The sequence below is a fragment of the Callorhinchus milii genome, unplaced genomic scaffold (assembly GCF_018977255.1).
Source record: "Callorhinchus milii isolate IMCB2004 unplaced genomic scaffold, IMCB_Cmil_1.0 Scaffold25, whole genome shotgun sequence".
Taxonomy (NCBI): Eukaryota; Metazoa; Chordata; class Chondrichthyes; order Chimaeriformes; family Callorhinchidae; genus Callorhinchus; species Callorhinchus milii.
The window spans coordinates 6,451,221-6,474,747 of NW_024704766.1; the positions used below are offsets into that span (position 1 = coordinate 6,451,221).

General features: G+C 48.1%; 2 protein-coding genes across 2 annotated transcripts; both read right to left on the minus strand.

Annotated features, from left to right (window-relative positions):
* Positions 1-53: 53 nt before the first annotated feature.
* LOC103191293 (trichohyalin-like) lies at positions 54-11,640 on the minus strand. The gene is made up of 14 exons (XM_007912281.2): positions 11,401-11,640; positions 10,535-10,717; positions 9,583-9,750; positions 8,794-8,937; positions 7,648-7,815; positions 6,952-7,156; positions 6,605-6,691; positions 5,764-5,916; positions 5,073-5,224; positions 4,593-4,679; positions 3,546-3,692; positions 2,530-2,726; positions 990-1,126; positions 54-495 (listed from the first exon to the last, which is right to left on the minus strand). The coding sequence occupies exons 1-12, from the start codon at positions 11,491-11,493 to the stop codon at positions 2,574-2,576; spliced, it is 1,740 nt and encodes a 579-aa protein (XP_007910472.2). The 5' UTR covers positions 11,494-11,640; the 3' UTR covers positions 54-495; positions 990-1,126; positions 2,530-2,573.
* Positions 11,641-15,816: 4,176 nt separating this feature from the next.
* On the minus strand, positions 15,817-21,574 carry si:dkey-103g5.4. Its single transcript, XM_042343836.1, has 7 exons — positions 21,211-21,574; positions 20,537-20,707; positions 19,433-19,587; positions 18,334-18,474; positions 17,527-17,671; positions 17,086-17,261; positions 15,817-16,084 (listed from the first exon to the last, which is right to left on the minus strand). Exons 1-7 carry the CDS (start codon positions 21,572-21,574, stop codon positions 15,953-15,955), a joined length of 1,284 nt encoding a protein of 427 aa, XP_042199770.1. The 3' UTR covers positions 15,817-15,952.
* Positions 21,575-23,527: the final 1,953 nt, after the last annotated feature.

The following is a 23,527-nucleotide window of genomic DNA, read 5'->3' on the forward strand; positions in this document are numbered from 1 at the left end:
GAGGAAGGGTCTTGAGACGGGTCTTGAAGGAGGCAAAGGCTGGGGACTGTGGGATGGAGTTCCAGATGATGTTCCAGGCAGAGGCGCTGAAGGCCCGACCACTGATCATGGGGCGGGCCGGTCGGGACATTGAGCAGAGAGGGGAAGGAACGGACAGATCGGTATGGGCTTAGCAGATCACAGAAGTACGGAGGAGCAAGGCCATGGAGAGCAATAAGCCATTGATCAATAAATAGATTGAATAGAGTATGTGTACTGCTGAATAGATGGTCACATTTCTATTAAATCGTAAGGAGCTAAGAGGTTACATTTTCCCAAGAGTCCAGCTCTGCCTCCAGTTCCCTCACTTGCTCCAAGAAAGCTTGTTTCTTTGCTACCGCATTTTCCTGCATCGTCAGCACCGACTGAAGAGCCACAGTTAGCTCAGCAGTGAGATTATCGATCTTCTCCTCAATGCGCTCCCGCTCCAGCTCTGCCCTTGATTCCAGTCCATCTCTGCAAATACAGATATTAGTGTTTACCAAGAGCAACAACGCATAAAACATGGGAATTGCTAGACGAGAAAAGACCAAGGTCCATCTAGTCCAGTTCTACCATCCTAGTAGTCGCATGCTACAATAATGGAAACGTTGGGCAAGTTTCCTTAAACACAGGCGCCTCTGCTAACACAGCAGGACGTAGGATCGCTTTTCCGGGGTAATAATTCCTTCAAAAAAAATAATAAACTGGTCATTTCAATCGATGACTGTTTGTGGGATGCTGCTGTGCGCAATTGGCCGCCGCGTTTCGCCCACAAAATATAGTCAATTCACTTTACAGTATATTCTGTGAAGGGTTGTGGGACGTCTCGAAGATGTGATAAGGCGCGATATCAAATGCAAGGATTATTATTATTATTCATTCCTTAATACTTTGAGGCCAGCTTGGTAACTAGCACACAAAGGAGAGAGAAGGAACAAAAATCGCAGTGATTTACAGCTTTCTCTTACCCATTGCTCTCCTGCACTCTAATCCGACTCCACAGTCGTTGCGTATTCCTCTCTGCATTTGTCTTTGTGATTCCCTGGTTCTCCAGAGACTTTCCAGTCACACGGGACGTCCCAGCTTCCTCGCACATCTGCAGCTTCTGAAAGATATTTTTGGAGCTCAGTTTGGCAAGTCACTTGGATCCCCAGACGATCAGTGGAAGTGTCTCAAAAGTGGGTTAAATTGGACCAAATGGATTTATGTAAACTAACCTCAACACACGTGGTTACACTTTGAGCTATTATTTAAAAAGGAAGTACAATATGTCCATTCAGAACACCAGATACTCTTGTGTTGTGAGCCTCTCGGGCCTGAAATTCCACTCAGTCTCAGCCCGCAACACGATTTTGCCCTGCAGTTTAAGCTTGTTCAGAATTGCGAAAAAATTCTCAATCTAGTCCTAATTTAGAAGTAGGTTTCTCCCAGCTCTTAAAAAGAAACCAGCTTCCAAATTAAGACCAAGGTTTAAGAATTTTTGCAACTTTGCTTGATCTTGTCCTGTGGTGCATTGATTGGAGCACTCGCCTCAAGCGAGAGGACTTGGGTTCGATTCCCAGGTGGGGCGAAACCTTAGGCTAGTTTCTTTACTCCACAAGTCTCTGTTTACCTAGCAGTAATTAGCAACCCGATAGTTAGTCAATTGGCAGATTGCTTTTCCAGATATAATAATCCCTTTAAAAAATAATTTGGTCACTCAATCCACGACTGTTTGTGGGACACTGGTGTGTGCAATTGACTGCCACGTTTCACCCACAAAATATACGGTCAATTCACTTTGCATAATTCAGACGGTCAAAAACACGATAAAGCGTTATATCAAATGTAAGGATTATTATCATAAGTTCAGGTGCAATTTTAAATGAAGTCCAGAGTATGCTTTTTGCCAATCATTTCGTCTGAATACTGGTGTCTATTAAGCACTGACTGTGAACACCGTCAGTCTTTGGTTTTGTGTGTGTGTAATGCTATTTCCCTTTGTAAACCGATCAGTTGATCTGCAAATTTTTAAACAGGGAATTTAAGGAAGTTGATGAGTGTTGTCACCATGTTCCAAATTGGATGTTCAGAAACATTTGTATCGACGCACAACGTCTGGCCTTACATCGTTTTCAGTTGAGCTGATGACAACACAGCCCAGCCTGGCTCACCATCAGGACCTGGAAGGGCAGACCAGTCATTGAGGACAGGGAATCCTCCCACTGAGCTCCTGTTAAGCCTACAAGCCAATGCTGTAACAGGTAAGGGTGGTCCTAGCTGGACAGCAGGAAAGCTTGCAAGACAGCGCTATCAATGGCAAGCTATGCAGTTTTAGCTGATTAGACTCCAGCAATTACCCCCAACACACACTCTGGGGTCCCCAAACCTTGGCTCGTGCCAAGCTGCGCATCCCATGTATAGGTGGGATGTCTGGAATTCTCAGCTTGGTTTGGATACTCGGTGATGGGTTTCCGTGTCTGGCAGACACCCGGCTTACCCCCAAAAAGAGTTAAAATAATGTCTCACCTCAGCAGAGAATTCCACCTGTGTCGCCTCCTTCATATTCAGGTTCAGTAACTCGGAAATGGTGTCAAAATACTCTTCAGAGCAGAGTTCCCCCGGTAAGGGTTGTCCCTTGAGCGACGGCTCAGCTCACACGCTTGTGAAGCAGGAGTAAGGCAGAGTCGGGTGGAAAACATGTAATTGAATAAGGCTTTGACAGCCTGCGGATTGGAACACAAGAGCGGTTAACAACAACAAATAATATTTGCACAGTGCCTTTCAAGTCGGGAGCACATCCAAAGGCGCTGGACAGTCAGGGATTTAGACCTGAGCTGAGCTGTTGCGCCTCTTTCTTCCCTTGGATCTAGAAATGTTCAGACTTCAGATATTTCTTCTACTGCAGTCGGGTTCCCTGATCACCAATTGCCCTCCCATACCTTGAACATTATTCATGCAAATCCCCTTTTCACCTCCTACCTTTCTGACTTGCTTTCTCCCCACTCCACTACCCGCTGCCTGCGCTCAGCTGGCTCTGGTCTCCTGCTCGTTCCCTCCGCTCCACCGTCGGCGGCCGCACTTTCAGCCACTACACTCCGAAGCTTTGGAACTCTCTCCCTCAATGCCTTTACCTTCCCCACTTTTAGTTTGTGACTGAAGACTTTCTTCTTCCACAGTGCGTATGGGCACCTCATCCCTCCCCCACCAGCTCGATGTCAGACTACGCTACTGGTAAGCTCTCCGAGACACTGCCCCGCATGAAGGGAGCTATATGAATGCAAGTTGTTGTTGTTGACAGTTCTCAACTGGAATCCCCTGTATGCCAGGGGTCTTATCCTGAATAGAATGCTGATTTTCTGTAAACCTGGAAAATGTGTGGTTCCACAATTGATGCCCAGTGCTACAGAGAGGGATTTGAACCTGCAGCTCTGTGTCTTGGTTGTCCTGGCCCAGTCCAAGAAGTGCCTTTAACCACTAGACCTGCCCGCCTCATCCCTGTTTCTATGTAGAAGTTCATTTCCGAATGAATTGTGCACAAATACCTGGTGGAAGAGCCTGAGGAAGAGAGGATTGGTGTCATCGCTCAGTTCATCTGCAGTGACGTGAGCCAGACAGTGGGCCAAAAGGAGGGCAAAATCACCGAGTGATTTCAATCGTTGACGCCGGATAAACAGCCGCCTCTCGGAGTGCTGAAATACATTGGTTTCTTCAATAAATCTCTTACACAAGATTCACAGTCCCTGCACTTTGCAGTAAATAATAATAATCCTTGCATTTGATACAGCGCTTTATCAGATCAATGAGACATCTCAATGGACTTCACAGGATATACTGTAAAGTGGAGTGACTGTGTATTTTGTGGGTGAAACGCAGCAGCCAATTCCATACAGCAGCGTCCCACAAACAAGTCATGGATTGAGTGACCAATTATTATTTATTTTTGGGGGAGGATTATTACCCCTGGAAAGTGATCTGCCAATTGACAAACAACCGGGTTCCTATTTACAGCCATTAAATTAAATCTTAAATTAAATTATTAATATCTGAGCAGTGTTTTGGTATGTCTTCCTGATGCGAAAGGTGCGATACCAAATGTGATACCAATAATACCAATTGTTATTATTTATTATTAAAGTTGTCTTCCATTCCAGGCACTGACGTTTATTTCAGCCTGACATTTATTGTCCTTAATTTCTGCTTCTACTTCATATTTACTTCAAATAAAATTGGTCGCTCTCTGTTGGTCTGTTGTATGGGACACTGCAGTGGGTAATTGGCTGTCACGATTCGCCCACAAAACATACAATCAATACACTTGGACAATATATTCCGTGAAGCTCTTTCAGACGTCTTGAAGACGTGTTAAGGTGCTATAATAATAAAAATCTTTGTATTTGATACAGCGCCTTCGCATTGTCGAGACAGCTCAAAGCGCTTCACAGAATCTACTGTAAAGTGGATTGATTGTGCATTTTGTGGCCGAAACACACAGTCCACTCCATATCAAATGCAAAGATTATTAGCATTATGATTATTATTCTTTCCAGCATCTGCACGTTTCCTCTTTATCCCTGAGATGCATCGTGTACCTGGTAAAAGAAGGAGTTGCGGAAGGCGTTGTAAGTATAATCGTTGCGTGGCAAACTGCAGGCAAGAAGCAGACTGACCTCGGGAGCCTTTAGAGAGACCAAACATGACATTAATCTCTGTCTCACATGCTCTCGACGTCAAGGATAAAAGGTTCAGATCTAACAAGCCTCTTTGTTGGGATTCACGGCTTTGCTGGATCCCCATTCCTTAGAGGATCGAGTTCAAGATTCTCGTCCTCGCCTTTAAAGCCCTTTACGGTCTTGCTCCTCCCTCCCTCTGCATGCTACTAAACTGTTACCGACCTGTCCGTTCCCCCCGCTCAGCAGGTACTGGCTTTCTCCACGTCGCCTGGCCCACCCTGCCCACCCTGCCCACCCAACATCAGCGGTCAGGCCTTAGGGTTTCTGCCCCCACCCTCTGGACGTCCATCCCAGATCCCCTCCACCCTCTTCTCCCTTCTGCTTCCACAGAAAGCTCACGTTGATAGATCGTTTCATGAGTTGCACGATGAAGGTCCCGAAGCGATAGACGACAAATTCCGTCAGTGACAGCCTCTCGGGGTTTACTGGGATCAGTTCCCCTTCGCAAGTCCACTGGGCATCCAGCAGGTCAATAAAAGGTTGGTCTGTTACTACAAGAAGAAGAAGAATTCATTTGGTTATTCTCGAAGGCTCACTTTATTGAAGATTTTTTCTAATGAGATTGTAGCTTGGAGTTAATTTTCACCCATTTTCTAACCCTACTGTGTATTATACGTGGAATCCTATAGCGGAGTGGTTAGAGCGCTCGCCAAGTGAGAGGAACTGGTTTGATTCTCAGGCAGGGAGAAACTTTAGGCAAGTTTCCTTACTCCACACGCCTGTTTACCTAGCAGGAAGTAGCAACTCAGTTGTTAGTCGACTAGTAATAATCCCTTCAGCAAAAAAACATTTAATCTACAGTGTTTGTGGGATGCTGCTGTGCACAGTTTGCTGTCGCGTTTCGCCCACAAAATACACAATCAATTCACTTTACAGTATATTCTGTGAAGCGCTTTGAAACATCTCAAGGGCGCGATAAAGCGCTGTATCAAATGCAAGGATTATTATTATTAATATTTATCTATATATATGTAATATTATTAATTAATCATGTGACAGAGTTATCCTGTGTGACGTAAGCCGTCAAGACCTTGGTATCTGGCCATGTTTGGGCTCCACTCCTGTTGATGGTCTTCACTTTGTCCCAACACCTTTGGCTCCAAGTTGGCTTCCAGCTTTTCATCTGCTTCCTGAAGGTGTTGGAGCATTGGGGATGATTTCAGATGCTGAGCCTGGTCTCCCTCTGTGGGTGGGAAGTATCTCTGTGTAAAGCGGAACGTCAGTGCAGTCTATCCTCCTTGAATCGAGCCAGCCTTCTGTGGCGGTCTCCAGTGCCTTTCCTGAGCCAGGTTCATCTGCAGTATTCCAGGACACTCACTGCTGATGACAGCACAGCCCGGCCTGGCTCATCAGCAGGAACTGGAATGGCAGACCAGTCACTGGAGAAGGGAATCCTCCCCTCAGCTCCTGTTAACCCTGCAAGCCAAAGCCCTAATGGGTCCTAGCTGGACAAGCACGGGAAAGCTTGGCCAGACAGCAATATCAATGGCAAGCTGTGTGGGTTTAGCTGGTTAGATTCCAGAAGTTACCCCAACACACACTCTGGGCTCCCACCGAGCCTTGGCTCTCGCCAACCTGCACTTAATACTTTCTGGAATTAGACAAACAGGATGTGTCCCTCCAGGGAGAGAGAGAGAGAGAGAGAGAGCGAGAGAGAGAGCATTCTATTCCAACAATCTATCTTTGGGATTTCCATGTGTAGGTGGGAAGCTTGGAATTCTCAGTTTGGTTTGGGGAGTCTTAAGTAACGGTGATGGGTTTCCACACGTGTCAGACGCCCGGCTGGGCAAAAAAAAGAAGTCAAATTGCCGTGTTCACAAATAAAACTGACTCATGAGCCAAGGGAAGTCCTGTTGACCGCACATACTTACCCTGGAGTCCAGGATGACTGAACTCTGCCTGAAGTAATGGAATCCTCAGGGGGGAGAAGGTTGCCGCTTGCTGAAAGTCTTTGGTGACTGGGGAAAGGGGAGAAGGAAGGAACACATTGAGTAATAATAATCCTTAACAATCCTTGCGTTTGATACAGCACCTTATCACATCTTCGAGACGCTGCTGCGTGCAATTGGCTGCCGCGTTTCACCCACAAAATACACAGTCAATTCACTTCAAAGTATATCCTGTGAAGCCCTTTGAGATGTCTCAATGATGTGATAAGGCGCTGTATCAAATGAAAGGATTATTATTGTTGTATTATAATTAATTGTTGTTGTTATACCTTCAGTCAAAAGGTGCTCAATTTGACAAGAATATCGAGCATCGTCTTCCTGTTCCTCCACTGCCATCTTTTCCAGAATGTGTCTGAGACCCCAGGCTCTCTTCTGTTCCCTTCTGGCTTCTTGCTCCTTCTCGATTCGCACAGTCTCTTGCTGCAGAGAGGTCTGCTGGAGCCCCAGGCTCTCACTCTGCTCCTCCACCAGGTTCTACAAAGAAGGAAATTTTTGTGAAGTGGTGTCCTGTAGCGTTAGCGAGAGGACCTTGATTCGAACCTTTAGGCAGGTTTCCTTACTCAACACCCTACGATTACCTGGTTAGTTAATTGGCGGATCGCTTTCTGGGGCTAATAATTCCTTCCAAAAAAATGGTCATTCAATCCAAAACTGTTTGTGGGACGCTGCTGTGCACAATTGGCTGCCATGTTTTGCCCACAAAATACACAGGCAATCCACTTTACAGTATATTCTGTCAAGTGCTTTGAGACATCTCAACAATGTGATAAGATGCTCTATCAAACACAAAGATTATTATTATTATTCGAACACGCCTTCTTCTCCCTTCAGCTTGGGTGCCCGTAGCCAGGACCGTCAAGTGCTTTGGGAGGTCCTCCTGAAGCGAAAGGGGCTTATATAGATTTATATTGTATTGTATCCCACAATAGGTACTCGTGGTGATTATTTCTTGGGAGAAGAGTTACCTCTCGGAGTGGGTTGGTGAGCTCTCCTCTTTCCAGGTGGTCCTGGAGTTTCATTCTTTCCTCCACCGCCTGGAGATGCTGTTTTCGTTGCTGCTCAAACCGTTTCTGATCCATGATCTCTGCATCCACTTTCCGCTCTTCCTCCAGATCTGCCTCAAGCTCCTTCACCTGTGGATCAAGACCAGAGAGGTGAGAAGTAAAGGTCTGGGTTGATGTAAGTTAGTCAGTAAATTCTTGTTGGGTCCAAACCTATTTGGTTTGTCTTGTAGCTCAGTGGTTAAACCGTTCACCTCACAAACAAGAGGACCCGGGTTCGATTCTCGGGCAAGATGAAACCTTAGGCAAGTTTCCTTACTTCACAAAGCTATGTTTACCTCCAGTAAGTAGGAACCCAGTTGTTAGTCGATTGGTGGATTGTTTAATGGGGGTAATAATTCCTCCCCCCACAAAAAATAATAATAACTTGGTCACTCAATCTACAACTGTTTTTGCGGGACGCTGCTGTGCGCAATTGGCTGCCGTGTTTCATCCACAAAATACACAGTCAATTCACTTTACAGTGTATTCCGTGAAGTGCTTTGATAAGTCTCAACAACGTGATAAGGCGCTGTATCAAATGCAAAGAGTATTATTATTAATAAAAAACTCATCCCATAATCCCAACAAAACATTTTTTCCCTCTACGGCTTGACCTGGAGGACACTAAATTTGCTGTGATATGATATTGGCAAAAGGATTAGCGAAAGATTATTAAATATCAAATCCGTCCGGTAACTGGATTTGAGCTTCAGATGATCAGCAGAGATTCTGTTCTGGTTCACGAGAGAAGCGATTGAGTGGAAGCAGAACTAAGACAATCACAAGCAAACTGTGACTGTCACAGGGAGGTGAGTGGATGCTGTGAATTTTACCCCTTATAATAAGAAGGATAATCCTTGCATTTGATACAGCACCTTGTCACGTCATCGAGACCTCTCAAAGAATATACTGTAAAGTGAATTGACTGTATATTTTGTGGACGAAACGTGGCAGCCAATTGTGCACAGCAGCGTCCCACAAACAGTTGTGGATTATTATTTTTTTTGAAGGAATTATTACCCCCCCCAGCCCATGTGGATTGAACGCCTCTAGAACGTGTGGTTCTACCTGGTTCTCCTGCTTGTGCCTCCTGTCTTCACGTTGTGCTGTCTTCGCGCTCTTCATTGCCTCCAGTTCCAACCGCAGGCTCTTCATCCTCTCATGTCTGAAGCTTTTCAGCTCCTCAGCCAGATCTTCAGCTTCAACCACACCCTGCAAAGCAAAGAAGCTCATATGCCTACTATGTATGAAAAAGAAGTACATTAACAACAACAACTTATATTTATATAGCACCCCTCACGCAGGGGAGAGTCCCAGAGCGCTCCTCTTGATGTGAAGGGTGCTATACAAATATCATTTATTGTTGTTGCTGTTGACGGTGGAGAAGAACGAGGCCAAACCAGGATGACGGGAAGGTGACTATAGGCACTGTTGAAGAGGAAGGTCTTCAGGCAAGACCTGTAGATGGGGAAGGAGGGGGCAAAGCAGAGGGATAAAGGAAGAGTTTTCCAGAGTTTCGGGGTGTAGTGGTTGAAAGCGTGGCTACATTAAAGAAAAGGGAGAGCAAATAGATTGGATTAGATGGTTCCTTAGAACCATAAAAATCTACAGCACAGAAGAAGTCAATTCAGCGAATGGCTCAGTTGCAAGCCTAAGCATTCGAGTGGACAAAGGTCTTGATTGATAATATATAATAATAATCCTTGCATTTGATACAGCGCCTTATCACGTCTTCGAGACATCTCAAAGCGCTTCGTAAAATACATTGTAAAGTGAATTGACTGTATATTTTGTGGGCGAAACGCGGCAATCAATTACGCACAGATAAACAGTCGTGGGTAAGGAGCGTAAGCTAACCTTGTGCGAGGTGAACTTCTTCAAGGTATCAGCGAGCTCCAGCAGGCTGGTCTCTCTGAGCTCCAGCAAGGCCGTCACCTCCTGCAGTTCCATCAGGGCTAAAGGACGGCCTCCCGCATGTTCGCACACCTCTCTCATCTCCTCATCGGCCTCGCTCACCAGTGGCCACTGAAACAAAATCAACCGGCTCAGAATCACGTCAGCGTCTAAAGCAATTCAACATGACCCAGCTGTCAGGCCAGGTTTTTGGCTTCGTCACATTGCTGTGGGCAAGGATTTGAGTCTAGCAGTTACTGTCTTGATTCACACCTCCCAATAAGGAGGCTACTCGTGGAGCCCTGGAGGGTAACGGTTAGAGCACTCGCCTAGCAAGCGAGAGGTCCCAGATTTGATTCCCGGGTGGGGCGAAACCTTAGGCAAGTTTCCTTACTCGTCACGCTTGTCTTGACCTAGCAATAAGTAGGAACCCTGTTGTTAGTTGATTGGAGGATCGCTTTCTGGGCTAATAATCCCTTCCAAAAATACAATAATAAGTACATTTGCTCATTTAATAATAATAATCCCTCCAAAAAACAAAAACAATAATAAATCGGTCATTTTTCAATCTACGACTGTTTGTGGGACATTGCTGTGCGCAATTGGCTGCCGCGTTCGCCCACAAATATACAGTCACTTCACTTTACAGTGTGTTCTGTGAAGCGCTTTGGGACGTCCTCCCGACGTGAAAAGCGCTATATCAAATGCAAGGATTATTATTATTATTATTATTTAATCCACGGTTGTTTGTGGGGACGCTGCTGTGTGCAATTGGCTCCTGCGTTTCACCCACAAAATAGTCGATTCAAATAGTATATTCTGTGAAGCGCTTTGAGACGTGATAAGGCACTAAATCAACTGTAGCAATTATTATTATTATAAAGTGTTGGTGTGGGGCACAGTGAGGGGTACAGACCGATGTGGTGTTGCCTGGAGTTGTGGCTGTGAGCTGCTCTCTGAGCTGATGGAGTTCATGTTTGAGGGAGACCCATCGCCGAAGGTGACGCTGAACCTGGAGACACTGAACCATCCATTGGACCTCACTCCTCCCTCCGCCTGCCAGGGACGCTGCCATCGCTTGTTCTTCCCGTGACCGCAGCTGGAGAGTGGGGGGTGGGGGAGAGGGAAACTAATCACTAATAAATCTCAAATTCTATTAGCGTTTATATTCCCTAATGAGGACCTGGGTTTGATTCCCGGGCGAAACCTTAGGTAAGTTTCCTTACTCGATACGCCTCTGTTTACCCCGCAGGAAGTAGGAGCCTGCTTATCAGTTGATTGGTGGATCGCTTTCCGGGGGTAATAATCACTCCATAAAAAATTGGTCACCCAACCCACGAATGTTTGTGGGACGCTGCTGTGTGCAATTGGCTGCCGCCTTTCGTCCACAAAACACGTAGTCACTTTGCCTTTGCAATATATTCTGCGAAGCGCTTTGGGACGTCTCAATGACGTGATCAGCCGCTATATCAAATGCAAGGATTTTATAATACAAGTTGTTATGAGCAGTCTTTGAGTACAGAAATAGAAATTCGGGGCAAAATGCTGAAAAAAAGCAGTTTCGGTGAATTTACTCAACTTCTAAAGCGATCACAATTAACAATTAAAGTTACATTAGTTTTAATGTCTGTTCCAAAGAACGACACCTCCGACAATGCAGCACTCACCCCCTCTCTCCCCCCCCCCACCCCTCAGCAAGTCCTGACGTGGGGTTTGTACCCAAAACAAAGTGACTTAGAGACAGGAGTGAGCCAGGTTTGACAAGACGTTTACACAATGTACCTGTTTCTCTATAAGCCTCTCTCGCTCTTTGTGTTGAAACAGGAGTTCCTTTCTAATTTCCGCCTTACACTTCACGTCTAGTTTTGCTAACATCTCCCGGTGACCGACACTGACTGTTCTTCCAGACACAGCCTCGTGTCGATTTTCTTCCTACAGATCAACGCAGAATTCAGGGTTTAATCTCTTTACCACATTTTAACATTACAAATAATATTACCAATGGGTAGAGCGGACGGGGAGGGGGAACGGGGATTGGAGGAGGGAAGATGACCGAAGGCACAGTCAAGAAGAAGGGTCTTGAGATGGGCCTTGAAGGAGGCGAGGGAGGGGGTGAGGCGGAGGGACTGCGGGATGCAGTTCCAGAGAGCGAGGGCAGAAAGGCAGTAGTTGATAGTGGAGCGGGCAAGGCGGGGGATGTGGAGCGGGCATGTGCCTGGCAGATTGGAGGGTGCGAACAGGTTAGTAAAGGTTTAATAGGTCGCAGAATGTGAATGGTATGACTATTCCCACTGGTAGAGTGAATTCTTCAGCTGGCTTTCTCCATCGCTTGCGTTCTTCACTCTGTGCCTGTAGGAGGAGTGACAGCCTCTCCACATGCTCGTGCCTCAGACACTTCGCTACTCCAAAGGCCACGACTTTGTCTCTCTCCTGATCCCGTCCACTGCCAAGGCTGCCGTCAATCTCGCATGAACTCCACCCCTGGACAACAAGCCAAATACAATACAATTAGTCCTTTCCTTGCCGTGTCCCGTAGCGTAGTGGTTAGCACGCTCGCCTCGCAAGCGAGAGGACCCAGCTTCCATTCATGGGCGGGGCAAAAACTTAGACGTCTCAAAGCGCTTCACAGAATATGCTGTAAAGTGAATTGACTGTATATTTTGTGGGCGAAACGCGGCAGACGATTGCACACAGCAGCGTCCCACAAGCAGTCATGGATTGAGCTACCAAATTTTTTTTTTTTGCAGGAATTATTACCCCGGAAAGCGATTAGCCAATCGTCTAACATCCGGGTTCCTACTTACTGCTAGGCAAACAGAGGCGTGTGGAGTAAGGAAAGTTGCCCGAGGTTTCACCCTGACCTGATCGGGATTCGAACTCAGGTCCTCTCACTTGCTACGGTATTCCACACTTAATGAGTCCTAACTATAGACCCTACCTGCAGCTCACTGTAGGCCTCCAGAGTGCCGTACAGACGGAGCTGTTTCTGTATATCCTGGGTCACTAACTTGGAAGCTTCCAGCTGTTCCCCAGTTTGCAGTCGCTCAGCTTCCAGAGCAGCGGAATCCTCCTGTGAGCTCTCACTCCCTGGAACAGGCGCGCGCGAATTCCCATCGCTCAGGGTTGATGCCATAAGCCCCCTCTGTGGAGACAATCACAGTGTGAATTATGACCCGCTGGCTTTAGTCTCAACTCAAGGCTGCCAGCAAGGCTTGAGTTGAGACTATCAAGTTGGTTGAGTTGGTCTTTTTCTGTCTAGTAAATTCTCATGAAATAATATCTGGGGACACAGTGTATAGTTTGGGACATGACATGTCATGGAAGGCGAACTGGGTGGATCTTGGTCTTCTTTCGCCGAGAAAATTCTTATGTGCTGATGTTCTTAACAAGGCTTAAGCAAGTTCTGGGCTATTCCTCAAATGTGTTTGTAACTGAAAAAAGTTGTGTCAACTCCACTCGTAGCTCATAAATAAGTAAATAAATAAACATCTGCCAAACGACTAACAACCGGGTTCTTACTCACTACAGAGGATGTGGAGTGAGAAAACTTGCCTCAGCTTTTGCCCGGCCCGGGAATCGAACCCTGATCCTCTAGCTTGCAAGTGCTCTAACGACTACACTGTAGGACTCCACGATAGGTGGGCCTACTCCAATACTCACCCCTTTATCCCCCAATGCTTCGGGCACTTTGCTCTTCACCCACCCAACGGATTCCTGGCAATCTGACACCAAAAGATTCAGGTTGCTCATGACATCTTCGTCTGTTTCCAGGATGTTCTTCGGTATGACCAGAGCAGGCTCCAGACCTGCTTCGGTCACCTCTGCCGTCTGCCGATCGCACAGCATCTGTTTCGCGACTCTTCGCTTTTGGCTGAGATCCGCCAGCGAGTTCTTCAGCTGCTCGGAGACTTCCTAAAGATTAAGATAATATATAATAATCCTTGCACTTGATGCAGTGCCTCATCACGGCTTCGAGACATCTCAAAGCGCTTCATCGCAAGTTACTAAGAGTGATGCGGCATGGAAACACGCCATTTGACTCAACTTGTCCGTTCCGGTGATAATTATTATTATTATTATAATACTCCACACGAATCTCCCCCCATCCTGTTCACCTATTCCTGTCCCCTTCTATTTCTATTCCCTTCTCTCTCACGTGTGCATAAAGTTCCCCATAGAATTATGTGACCAAATGGAAAGCTCGTTGTAAAACTTGGGGTCGGTTGGTGAGGCCAGGGTATAGATGGAGCAAAAGTGGTGTTGTTTCTTGTAAGACTGATGGTCAGAGCTTCAAAGACTGAATGTAATAGCGACCCATGATGCTGACCTTGTCTTCTCCATGTCTCATCTTTTCTAGGATACGGTAGATCACCTTCATCTCCTCTGTCAGTAGAGAGGTCTCCAAGCTCAGCATTTGGATCACGTGGCGCTCGATGTGGAGCCTGAAATTATCAACGATAAAATAAATAATAATAATAATAATCCTTGAATCTGATGCAGCGCCTGATCACGTCGATGAGACGTCTCAAAGCGCTTCACAGAATATACTGTAAAGTGGAGTGACTGTGTATTTGTGAGCGAAACGCGGCAGCCAGTTTCATACAGTCGTGGATGGAATGACAACACTTTTTGGGGGTGGGATTATGATTATTTGGGGGTGAAAGTGATCCGGCAATCGACCAATAATCGGATTCCTACTTGTCGCTAGTAATCACTTAGATATAATTAATTCACGCAATGATCACAAATCTATGTTATTGCTGTTACCACCACAAATACAAACAGACGGACAGACAAACAGACAGACACACACACAGACAGACAGACAGACATACAGACAAAGACAGATAGACACACACACAGACAGGCACAGACAGACAGTCTGTCTGACTCCTGCTCTTTACCTAATCGATGCCTGTCTCTGTGCGTAGACTCTCACGCTGGTAGGCGCTGGCACACAGGACACTGGTTCGAGGAGAGTCAGAGAGTGTTTGGAAGATTCTGACAGTCCTTTCCTTGTGTTATGAGACTCAGCACCTGCTTGAAGCAGATAGTAATAATAATCCTTGCCTTATCACTGTGTTGAGACTTCTCAAAGCGCTTCACATATATCGTAAAGTGGAGTGAGTGTGTGTCTCATGGCAGCCAATTGCACACAGCAGTGTCCCACAAACAGTCGTGGATTGAGTCACCAATTTTACATTTTTTTAAAAAAAGGATTATTACCTCCAGAAAGCGATCCATCAATTGACTAACAACCGGGTTCCTACTTACTGCTGGGTAACCAGAGGTGTGTGGAGTAAGGAAACTTGCCTAAGGTATCGCCCCGCCCGGGAATCAAACCCAGGTCCTCTCGCTTGCGAGGCGAGAGCTCCAACCACTGAGCCGCAAGGCTCCAGGGATGGACACCACCTGAACTGCTCCAATCCAACAGCGAATGATCATAAGGATGCAGGAGCACACAGAGTTGGACGAGCGAGCAATTTCTCTAGGTGTAGTGGCTAAACAAATGGTTTCCTCCTGCCCGGTATTATTGTGTCACAAACTCTCCAGGGGATTTCTCCGCGAACCGCAACAAAGCAGAAATAAATCCAGCCTTAAAATAATTCCAAGAGTTACCTTTCTTCAACACAGGATTCGGGTTCTCCTGAGGTAGGGCTCTGTTCCTGTCGACCTCCATCAGACTGAGCAGTTGTTTTAGAAGACGCAAAACGTTTTTGCTGGAGGAAGGGCTTCCACTCCCGACTCCCAGATGGTAGTCCCCATAACAGGAGAGAGATCCCGTCAGAACTCCCTAGATTGACATTCATGATTGACGTTAATAGTAACAATAACCCTCACAGCGCCTCATCAGGTCGTTGAGACGTCTCAAAAGCACTTTACATAATATACCGTAAAGTGGATCAACTGTGTATTTTGTGGGAGAAACCCCGGAGCAGATTTGCACACAGCAGTGTCCCACAAACAACGGCAACAACTTGCACTCATATAGCGCCCCTCACACGAGGTAGGGTCCCGGAGTTCTTGGAAACAGCTGTGAAGTGAGTGGCCAATAATATCCTGGGAAGGAGACACTGGGAGAAATTCCCTTCTCTTTTTTTGAACAGGGGCCTGGGATCTCTAACGTCCACCTGAACAGGCAGACGGGATCTCGGTCTAATATCTCATCTAAAGGACGGCACCTCCGATAATGTAGGACTGTAATTGGAATGTCAACCTGGAGTATGTTGGTACCCAGTCCCAAGGTGAGTCTTGAAGCGACCACCTTCTAACTCAGAGACAGGAATCACTGAGCCAGGCTAACGCCCGCATGATACTGGGACCTTTCTAGTGCTTATACCCTCGCTTCGAGCATGTACAGTTCCGACAGAGCTCGGGCATGTTCCAATCTGCTGTATGTCAAGTCCATCTCCGTCTGCCTGCTCATCAGGTTTCTCTGTAACTCTTGCATCAGGTGGGTTTTCACCTATAAAAAGGGGTATAAGAAAACAGAGACAAAGCACCAAAGTCTTATTTATTGCAGGCAAACACGGTGGCTGTTTTACATTCCTACAAACAGCCAACAACAACAGCTTGTATCACAGTGCCCCTCACTCAGGGGAGCGCCCCAGAGCGCTTGACCGTGACGGAGTAGGACGCTGAGCCAGAGAGAGGGGGAGGTGACCGTATGCATGGCCCAAGAGGAAGGCGTGACCTGAAGATGGGGAAGGAGGGATGGGGGTGGGGGCAAGGCAGAAGGATAGAGGGAGAGTGTGCCAGGGGTTTAGTGTCTGAAAGTGAGGCCACTGAGGCCACCGAAGGTGGAACAGAGGCACGAGGGACAAGCAGGGAGTCGGAGATGGTCGAGCGGAGGCAGCGGATAGTGGGTTGGGGAGTATCAGGTCATGGAGCTAGGGAGGTGCCTGGGTGTGAAGGGATTTTCCACAGGTTGAATGATGATTAATCTGAGGCATGAATCCCAGGGGTCGAGAATGGAAAGACTCCCTCCTTCTTTTCCGAGTAGGGATACTTAGCATCAGCCTGAAAGTAGCGAGGCAGTCAGTGAGAGGGGGAATGTCAGACAAAGACAGATTCTAATAATAATAATAATCGTAACATTTAATATAGCTCCTCATCACCTCATTGAGATATCTCAAGGGGCTTAATAATTAATAATAATTAATAATAATTGCTGCATTTGATTTAGTGCCTGATCACGTCTCAAAGCGCTGCACAGAAGATACTGTAAAGCGAATTGACTGCATATTTTGTGGGCAAAACGCAGCAGCCAATTGCGCACAGCAGCGTCCCACAAACAGCCGTGGATTGAGTGCCCAAAATATTATCATTTATTTAAAAAAACATTTTTGAAGGGATTATTACCCATAAATCGAACCACCGATCGGCCAATTTACTGCGAGGTGAACAGAGGTGTGTGCTGATGTAAAGAAAATTACACAGGTTGTGTAAATAGCCGACCGTGCTCACCTGCTGATACCTCAGTGTGGAGGAATCTCTTTCCCGAGGACTCACACCCTCTCGAACTCGGCATATGTGCTGCCCCAGTTCCTGCCTCACCCTGTGGGTAAACTGTGTCACGGTGTCCAGTATCTCCTGTGTCTCAGTCAGCCACCTCAGCTCCCACTCCATCTCCTCTCTGGCTCCTGTGTGTGAAAAGCACGGTGAGCCTCAGGGTGCGGAATCCATTGCTCCTTTAGGGGTCGATAATAAGTAATAATTTGGTCACTCCATCCACGGCTGTTTGTGGGGACGCTGCTGTGCGCAACTGCCCGGCCACGTTTCGCCCACAAAGTATAGTCAATTCACCTTACGGTATATTCTGTGAAGCGCTTTGAGACGTCTCGCCCACTTGGTAAGGCTCTGTATCAAGTGCAAGAATTATTATTATTATTAATTATCGGAAATTACCTTGAGAAACTAGACGTACGATGTCGGCCGGGACATCGTAGGTGGCGGAGTATGGTTCCTCCGTGTATCTGAGCTGAGCCTCCGCCCCGACAGACTGCCGAAGAGAAACGATGTCATCTTCCAGATCTCTCGCCCGCTCTTCAACCTGACGAGAATCAAAAATAGGCAAAAAACAGACCCAGCTCACGTCCGTTTCAACCACTGGCACACCCCCTCCTCCCCCTACACACTGAACAACCACCTCTTCTTAACAATTGCAGACATTTACAGCGTAGAAGAGAGGCCATTCGGCCCATCGAGTCTGCACCTTTTCTCCCAGCAAGTTGTCCACACAATCACCCTGCTCTGCCCAGCCCCCCTTCGAGCCTCCAGTGCTGCGAGATTCTACAGTTCTACACCAACAACAACTTGTGTTTACGTAGCGCCTTTCATGCAGGGTAGCGTCCCGGAGCGCTTCACGGTGGCAGAGTCTGACACCGAGCCAAGGGCGAGAGGGAGGGAGAAGGTGACCGTAAGTATGGTCAAAAAGGAAGGCCCTGAGGCGGGATTTGAAGGTGGGGAGGGAGGGGGCAAGGCAGAAGGGTCGACCGAGAGAGTTCCACAAAGTCCTGTTACCCCCAAGTTTTTTTCCTACAGAGCACTGACCAACAACTGAAACGTGTGGAAGAACGGCGTTAATTGTGTTTCGAAGCGCTCAATTGCATTGAGTGTTCGCGTAAAGTCGTATTCAATGTCACGGTCCCGACTGATACTATTTCTGTGAGTTTTACGGTACTGTATACGGTTAAGAAACGAAGAGTGCGCCACCTTCTCGAGTGCGTTCTCGGCTCCGGGGTCAAGCACCCGCCTCAGCAAAGCTATGACATCAACGGCGAGAGCTCCTTCTCTGTGTCGCTGCTGTTGCCAGTACACGCGACGAGTCCTCAGCTCCTCATCACAGCCGTCAAACTGCGGGGAAAAAAACGCAGAGGATTACCAGCAAACCTGCCGTCAATGGGGAGGGGGCCGTGGGGGCCGGTATGTGCGCACGTGTCGTTTTCTGCTATTCGGTGCAGCTGATAAGTGTGGGAGTATTATTAGAATTATACAGCACAGAAGGAGGCCATTCGGCCTATTGTGTCTGTGTCGGCTCTTTGAAAAGAGCTTCCAAATCAACCCCACTCCCCCGTTCTCTCCCCATAGCCCTGATCAACCCCACTCCCCCACTCTCTCCCCACAGCGCTGATCAACCCCACTCCCCCGCTCTCTCCCCATAGCCCTGATCAACCCCACTCCCCCGCTCTCTCCCCATAGCCCTGATCAACCCCACTCCCCCGCTCTCTCCCCATAGCCCTGATCAACCCCACTCCCCCGCTCTCTCCCCATAGCCCGGCAAACTTGTCCTCCCCAAAAATCTATCTACTTCTCTCTTAAAAGTTGTTATTAAATCGGTTCCCACCGGCCTTTCAGGCAATGCATTCCAGATCCCAACAATTCGCTGTGTGAAAACATTTCTCCTCCCCTCTCCTCTGTTTCTTTTAACAACTATTTTAAATCGGTGTCCTCGGGTTACCGACCCCCCCGCTGCCAGTGGGATTAGTTTCTCCTTAATAATAATAATCATTGCATTTGATACAGCGCCTTATCTCACATCATTGAGAGGTCCGTCTCAAAGTGCTTCACAGCATATACTATAAAGTGAATACACTGTATATTTTGTGGCCAAATCGCGGCAGCAATTGCGGCAAACAGTCGTGGATTAATCGAGCAAATGTACTTTTTTTGAGGGATTATTACCCCTGGAACGCGATACGTCAATTGACTAACAACCGGGTTCCTGCTTACTGCTGGTAAACAGAAGCCTGTGAAGCGAGGAAACTTTCCTAAGGTTATGAGTTAGGGGGGTGTCTGTCGGTGCTAAACGTACCATTTCTATCGCTGCCTCTTGTCTCGTGTAACCCAGTCTCTGGGTGACAGGGAGTACAATTCTGCTCCGTGGGTCTACACGAGCACCAACAACAGGGGCGATCTCACCTGTCACGGGGTCAACGCATCTGGCACCAAACATGATTGGGATCAGCCCTGGGAGAAAACAATAAGTGGTGTTATAGATCAATGAGCTCATAAATCAATGAACGAGAGACTGAGTTGAGACTTCCCATTGACAAGCTTAGCATTTGGAGGAAATGGGTATCATTTGATCCAGAATCTTGCCTCTTGGGACAATTGTGGAGTCCTTCTGCCAGTTGTCTTGCTTTATATCTCCCCCTTTCCTACTCCAAATTTCACTCCAAATTCCAATCAATCAGCCGCTCATCTTATGGTTTATGGGATGTCCCTTGAAGGTCTGTCTCAAGCCCTCTTCTTCTACCGCACCTTCAGTCACCATCCTACCCCTACCCTCCCTGCCCTCCACCACTCCTGATCCCACCCCCAGCTCCAGTCCAAACCCCTGACTGTCCAGCAGATATACCGAGTTCAACATCCAGTATGATGAAACAGGATAACTGTTTTCAGTGACACTGACTAATGGGATGCCTTATCTCTAGCATCAGTTACTTTAATGATGTAATATTTTCTACTAGAAAGACTGCAAGCCAAAACCCTCATAGGTAGGGTGGTCCCATCTGGACAAGCAGTGGGAAAGCTGGCCAGACAGCGATACCAATGGCAAGCTATATGGTTTTAGTTGGTTAGAATCCAGCAGTTACCCCAACACACACTCTGGGCTCCCCCAAGCCTTGGCTCTCGCTAACCTGCGCCTCATACTTTCCAGAATTAGGTAAGCAGGATGTGTCTCTCCTGGGAGAGAGAGCTCGAGAGAGAGGGCATTCCTTTCCAATCATCTGTCCCTGGAATTTCCATGTGTAGGTGGGAGACATGGAATTCTCATTTTGGTTTGGAAACTCTTAAGCACAGCGATGGGTTTCCGTGTGTGTCAGACACCCGACTGCCCAAAATGACACAGGGGCTTTTTTTAAAAAAAGGGATCAGTGTAACGTATTGCCAGCTGAGTGTGGATGTATAGTACCTTTGCCATCAGGATCTTCCATCGTGCCAGCCAGGGGGATGAGCTGCCCGCTATGCCAGTCACTCTCCACTCCCAGAATGGGCACCTCCAGATCAGAGCCTCCGGGATCTGGGATTTCCATCCCGATGAGAGCAGGTATTAGCAGCCCTGTGTTCCCAAACGCTATCACCCCTACAGCACAAGTGAAAGCTGGATTGTTAGCAACTCATCTTCCAGGGTTTGATGCCGGGCAGCGCAAAACCTTTGGCAACTTTCCTTACTCCGCGCGCTTGTTTGCCGAGCAGTAAGTAGGAACTCGGTTATTAGTCGAATGGTGGATCACTTTTCTGGGGTTAATAGTCCCTTCCCGTCCAAAAACAAAATGTGGTCAATTGATCCACGACTGTTTGTGGGTACGCTACCGTGCGCAATTGGCTGACGCGTTTCGCCCACAAAATACACAGTCACTCCACTTTACAATACACTTTGAAGACTTCTCAACGACGTGATAAGTTGCTGAATCAAATGCAAGGACCCTATACTTGCCAGGCGGGCACGTCAACCACTATGCTACGGTACAGCATGAGGATTATAATGATTATTGTACAAGGGCGGTTACACAGGTACAGACGCGTTGCGTGGGCCAAATGGCCTCCTTCCGCGCTGATGGTCTCTGTGATTCTGCGCACGTTTACCTGCAGTTCCGCCGTCGCTCGCTAAGCTCCCCGCTGCTTGCCGCTGTGTCTCCAGGTTGTGTGTGGTGTGAACGAGATGCGCCCAGCCGCGAGCTCGGACACCAGCAAGCTCCTCCAACGCGTTCTTCAGGACCCCCAGTCGCTGCGAGGGAAGGGGGGCATCTCGCAAACCGGAGTCAACGATGGAGTCTCTGTATTCCCTCAGGGCTTGGAGAGCGCGGAGCTCGCAGGTCAGGGTGGCGGAATCCAGCATCGCCAGGTAACCACCGCCACACGGCACGGCTTTAACCCCTTCAAGCCCAGCCCCGGAGATCCGGGTCCACTTCCCGCTGAGCGGCTCGGCAAACGGGTCGCCAAGAACCATCGGCGTTCCCCAAGATGGCCACACTCCCCCCACAGGGACTACCTCGCCTGAGAGAACACAGAGACCGTCTTTGTCAGCGACTGTTATCAATGAGCTTCTGCAACGCCAGACTGAGCAAAATCCTCATCGAGTGAAAATCAGTGAATGTTTTGCAACGAGTAGACATCTGAAATCTGAAGTTCTACCTGGTCTTAGCCTTGGGGACCCCAGAGTGTGCCTTGGGGTAACTGCTAGAATCAAACTAACTTGGCTAGAAAACCCGTAGGGCTTTGGCTTGCTGGATTAACAGGAGCTGAGTGGGAGGATTCCCTGCCCCCATTGACTGGTCACAGCTTCACCCCTCCCATCGCCTCACCCCCTTCCCCCTCCCTCACCGACCCTCCCCCCACCATCACTTCAACTCTGCTGCAGCTTCTCCTGAATCTTTTTCCTTCACGACTTGTGAGGTTTGTTACTGCGGTTACCCTTGGGAACTGCACCCCACAGTCCCTTCCCCTCGCCCTCTCCCTTGCCTCCTTCAAGGCACATCTCAAGATCCATCTCTTCAACAGCGCTATCGGTCACCCTCCTACACCTATACCGTCTCTGCCCTCCACCCCTCCTGATGCCAACCCCCAGCTCGGGACCAAATCCCTGACTGTCCAATGGGTGTCCTCACGACATGAAAGGCGCTGTGCAACTGTAATTTGTTGTTGTTGTAGAGCCATGATTGGAGATTCCCCCATTACCTGTGTTGGGATTCAAGTCAACGCCTAAAATTGGTACGATCTGCCCAGTCTCCGTGTCGCTCATCATGGCTCCGATCTCAATGGGAGCCAGCGTCTCCGTGACCGGGCTGAGGTATGTGCCTCCCAGTGGACAGACCAGCCCCGTCCGAGGGTGAAGGGTCACGGCCAGGATGGGCACTCGGATGCCGGTCACCGGGTCGGGCATGGGTCCTCCCAGCCTCAGCTGGCTCACGGGACGGAGACTCGGGAGTCGCAGTCTCACCGGGAGGCCGGTGTCTGGACACAGAGGGTACGGCACATAGGGAAGGAAACACTCCTCACCTTTCCAGACGTCTCCTAGAGTTTCACACAATCAGGTCAATTCCACTGCTCTGTGCAAAGCAAATCTCTCAATTGGTTCACAGTGAAGAACTGGCCATTTGGCCCATCAACAACAACTTGCGCTTACACAGAATCATTCAATGTGGGGCAGCATCTCGGAGATCTTATCGGTGGCTCTGAGCTCCTGCCCCACATTGAATGGATCTGTGTAAGTGCAAGTCGAAGGTACAACCTCAAGATGGGGAAGGAGGGGGCAAGATGGAGGGGTTGAGGGAGAGGGTTCCAGAGTTTCGGGGTGTAGTGACTGAAAGTGCGACTGCCGATAGTGGCATGAGGGATAAGCAGGAGGCGGGAGCCGGTTGAGTGTCAGTGATACGTAGTGGAGTGGGGAGTAAGCAGGTCGGAGAGGTAGAGAGGTGCCGGGGCGTGAAGGGATTTGGGGCACAGCTGGCCCTAGAGGGCACTTATGTGTCTGTGTATCTTCCATTTAACATTGGCTTCCGGTTCAGTGAACTGACCTGTTGCCGAGTCTGTCATGGGGACCAGCCTGGATCTGACAGAATCGTAGTGGATGTTCCCAGCCGTGGGGAGCACCCGTCCCGTCTGGGGGTGAAGGAAGCAGTCTCTGGGCACAGGAACGATACGTTTATCACCTAAAAGTATCTCCGTGTCCGGTCCTGGCACGAGGAGCCCGGTCAACAGGTCCATCTGCAGCACATCACAAGCTCGAATGGTTCCATCAGAGCCTGTTGTGCGGAAGCAGCATTCAGTGTACACAGACAGCAGACAATTCGCCATTAGAAGGACTGGCTACAGATACACAGTCAAAATACACAGTCAAGTCACTTTACAGTACATCCTGTGAAGCGCTTTGAGACGTCTCGAAGACGTGATGAGGCGCTGT